Genomic DNA, 4,514 nt, shown 5'->3' with positions numbered 1-4,514 from the left:
AGACACCGCTCTCATCGCCATGACTACCCCTGAGTCCGCCCGTCTTGTCCACCTGCATGGCCTCATCCTCAGTCTTAATGTCTGATGGTATCAAGGGATGGTGGTTTCCATGGTGATGAGTGGAATTTAAGCCCTGTGCGAAATCTGAGCTTGGCCCCACCCCCCTCAACAGTGATTGGCTAATGTAAGAGTTCGGGGTGGAGTCTCCGAATGAGAGACTCTGGGAGGTTTTGGCGTTGCCTGCCCTGTCGGGCGCGGGCACGGGCGCTGTGGCGTGTGTGTGTGTGTGTGTATGTGTGTGGTCACTCTCCTCGGCCGTCTGCACCGTCTCCAGGATCTTCAGGCACTGCTCCTCCAGGAACTCCATCTCCAGGATCTCGGCGGCGTACAGCAGGTCGTCCAGGTCCTCCAGCGTGGCCTGCAGCGATCAGACCACACAGCAGTTTACCGCCACCGCACATGCACGCAGGCACGCAGGCACACACACACACACACACACACACACACTCACACACACACAAACACACACACACACACATACACACAACTACACACACACACAGACACACACTGCACCAGTACCGTGACGTACACACTCTCACACGCACGCACGCACGCACACACACACACACACACACACACACACACACACACACACACACACACACACACACACACACACACACACACACACACACACACACACACACACAAATACACACACACACAGACACACACAAATACACACACACACAGACACACACTGCACCAGTACCGTCAGCGTGGCCGTGTAGGCGTAGTCCAGGATCTGCTGGAAGGTCTTCGGGGAGAGGAAGTCCAGTGTGTAGTGCCGGCTCTCGCGGTGGAAGAGGATCTCGAACATCTTGCTGGTGCAGGCCAGGACGGTGCGGTGGGCGCGGAACTCTCGGCCGTCCACCACGATGGCCACGTCGCACAGCGTGCCGGACAGACGCATCTGATTGGCCTTCTGGAGCAGCGCGGCGGGGTGGGTGTGGTTCTGGAGCTGGATGGACCCCATGGTGGTCAGAGCCGTGGAACGCTGCGGAACGTTCTCCGCGAAGTCATGGGTGTTCCTCTGCTCCGATTGGTCCGGTTCCAGCCTCTTGCAGTTCAGATGGTTGTCAACCTGCAAAGCAAAGCATTTAAAAAAAGACTTTAGACAGGAAACCATGGTTAATGACACACACACACACACACACACCTCTCATACACACACACACACACACACACACACACACATATCTCTCATACACACCATGTTTCTCATACAAACGTCTTCACACCCACTGATCTATAGCCCCCACTCTCTCTACCATACTATGGTAAATTCATTAGTCACATCATGAATAAGTTCCCCAGACTAGTATGAGATGATCTTTCTCTTGATTTTACACTTAAGTGAAAACGAGGGCAAATACCCAAAAATTATCTACTTCCCTCTCTGCCTCTGATAACAAGCATGTTTTAAACACTATGGTTCTAACAAGCATGTTTTAAACACTATGGTTCTGATGGCAAGCATGTTTTAAACACTATGGCTCTGATGGCAAGCATGTTTTAAACACTGTGGGCCCTATCTTGCACCCAGCGCAATTGACGTTGTCACCGATGCATGTATCATTCCTATCTTGCACCCGGCGCACAGCACGATTTTCCCTCCAGAGGCGCGCTTCGAAATGAACTTGCGTCGACATGGGCGGGGGCGGAACAGAGAAGGCGTTTCTCTGGCGCAAGTGGTATTTTTCAGTTTCAAAACAACGCCGTGCACCGTGCGTCATTGACCACAAAAAAAGCTGGTCTAATGTCAGAGGCGCAATGTCTAAAGTCTGTAACACGTATTCAGAACGCTATTTTAAGGGCGCATGTGCTTGCCCGCACAGTATAGGACCTATAGGCTACACTTTACTTCTGTCGTCTTCACGAGAGATTTACACCAATTTTTTGGTAAGCCATATATAATTACAAGGAAAATAAAGTATTTACCACATGAGGAAATCAGAAAAGGGAGGGAGAGGGAGAGATCGGAAGAGAGGAGAGAGCCTGATCAGTGTGGCCGCACCCGCGCACGCGCGCACACACACACACACACACACACACACACACACACACACACACACACACACACACTCACTCGCTCTCTCTCTGGCAGATGAGCTGGGGACAGACGCACACTCTCCCTATCACAGTCTGCAATAAGTTCGGCTATACGTACATGCAGTTACGTCAAGTGTTGTCCGACATGCTGGGGAATTCATACAATTTCCCGTAACACCCGACAGCCAAGAGAGGGCTAAGCATACGTATTCACATACGTGCCCCCCCCCCAGTGTTTTACACAACATTGCCATGAATCATGGATGTGTCAATGACATAAATGAGGATAGATTAGAGGACTTTAGAAGACGTGAGGTTGAACTGCATGTGCCAATGGGTGCAATATTATTACCATGCATACATAGTGATTCAGTGAGGGTGAACCCAAAACATCGGAAAGTATGTTTTTGTGACTTTTATTTCAAATATGTTGCCACCAAAAAACTAATGCTAGTAACTGAAAAAATACAAACGAGAAATGAAAAGTAGAATCATTTTTCCAAAAAAGCATGGGAAAATATTGCCGTGATTGTTTCTGGTAACACACGTTCTGGTGGCCTCACGGTCTTCCTCCAGGTAATTCCGCCATTATAATAACAAGCCGCTATGGAATATGCGCTCCTAGCTCTTAAAGAGAATGTGAGATGACGCTCTGATTGGTTTATTGCATATTACGCCCAAACCACACCTATGGCTGAGTAACCTCCTTTGGACCAACCCTTTTGACACTTGCGCTGGACGCAAGTGTGTTTTTTCCGCCGTTAAAATAGCAACTGCGCCATAGAGCCGCCCACACAGCTACTTGCGTTTGGCGCCGTCCTACTTGCGTTTCTGATCGGCAAGATAGGGCCCTATGGCTCTGATGTGTGTGTGCGTGAGTGTGTGTGGGCTCTGATGGCAAGCATGTTGCAATCCCAAGCCTCCACAGCGACTCAGAGACAACAGATGCAGCCACTGACTTGACTGTCAAACCTGGAGGAGTCACTTAGCTGACTGACTGTCACACACACACACGCACACACACAATTGAGGACGCGTCCCTGTGACAATTACACCACAATGCAGGCTGTTCTTGGCCTCTGTGAGCCCTGTGTGACTGCAGTGTAGCCAACTCAGCGTGGGTGTGTGTGTGTGTGTGTGTGTGTGTGTGTGTGTGTGTGTGTGTGTGTGTTTTGCTCAGTGCACTACATAAGCAGAATGCCTAATGGATCCAGACTCATGTCTGTCTGAGGCCACGGACATGGAAGACAGCAACAGAAAACAACCCACTTTTCCCAAACGCCAAAGACACACACACACACACACAGACACAAATATAGACAGACCTGAGAATCACACACACACACGTAGACAGACCAGAGAATCACACACACGCACACACACACACACACACACACACACACACACACACGTAGACAGACCTGACCAGACCAGACACAGAGAGGCCGTCAGAGCAACACTGCTGCCACAACTGATCTGCTGTGTGCTCATAGATTCACACACACACCGAGGGAGAAAGCGAGAGAATCACATACACACACACACACACACACACACACACACACATAGGGAGAGAGAGAATCACACACACACACACAGCGGGAGAGAGAGAGAGAATCACACACACAGAGGGAGAGAGAATCACGCACACACACACACACTCTTTCTGCTTCTCACTCTCTTTCCTGTCTTTATCTCTCTCACATACACACACAAACACACACTCACACTCTCACACACACACTCACACACACACACAAACACACACTCACACAACTTGGTCATGACATGAATTTGTTAGCTCCTTGCAAAACAGCCTTTTTTAAGAGCTTGAGCCAAGAGTAGCTTAGTTGACAAAGCGCATCAGTGTGTCCAGTGTGGCGGGAGAAGGGCTCCTTATTCCGCATTCCCCTCACAGACACGCCGCGCGCGCGCACACACACACACACACACTCTCACACACACACACACACACATGTTTGGGAGAACGGCTCCTTATTCCGCATTCCCCTCACAGACACGCCGCTCAACAGGGCCGCTTAGCATGGACAGCAGACGCCGCCAAATATTGCGTTCGTCTTGAAAGGGAAGATATTAAGCACGACAACATTTGTGAAGACGAGTGAATAGGAGTAATACATTATAGTAGCCTACGTTACCTAAAATTGATTTAAGAGCAAGAGGGTTTTTGATGGTGTTCTATGCATTTCATGTCAACTGGAGATTTTAAATAAGGCATCACACTATTCTAACATGTCCCGTACCAAGAAGAGTTGTTCGTTGCGAATAACAATTATAAACGTTTCTAGTCGAATAAGTTCAGCGAGGCGAGCCGAGACTAAAACTACCCGACAGCCTACAGGAGTTTCCACAGAAATCAAGTCAGTTCCCCTGAACCT

At 49.4% G+C, this 4,514-nt stretch overlaps 1 protein-coding gene across 1 annotated transcript in view; it reads right to left on the bottom strand.

Annotated features, from left to right (window-relative positions):
• Nucleotides 1–1,042, bottom strand: part of zbtb16a (zinc finger and BTB domain containing 16a) — a gene marked incomplete at its 3' end in the record, with an annotated part of 85,519 nt that extends 84,477 nt beyond the window's left edge. The window contains exons 1-2 of the mRNA XM_080852001.1: nucleotides 776–1,042; nucleotides 1–418 (exon numbers count right to left, since the gene is read on the bottom strand). The exon at nucleotides 1–418 is cut by the window's left edge and continues 379 nt beyond it. Of these exons, the coding sequence (XP_080708127.1) occupies nucleotides 1–418; nucleotides 776–1,039 (682 nt within the window). The 5' untranslated portion in view covers nucleotides 1,040–1,042. The remainder of the gene's footprint in view (nucleotides 419–775) is intronic.
• Between the last annotated feature and the right edge of the window lie 3,472 nt (nucleotides 1,043–4,514).

The sequence above is a fragment of the Sprattus sprattus genome (assembly GCF_963457725.1).
Source record: "Sprattus sprattus genome assembly, chromosome: 1".
In the NCBI taxonomy this organism is placed as follows: domain Eukaryota; kingdom Metazoa; phylum Chordata; class Actinopteri; order Clupeiformes; family Clupeidae; genus Sprattus; species Sprattus sprattus.
Note: the sequence above shows the minus strand (reverse complement) of the source record. Positions and strands in the feature narration are given on the sequence as shown.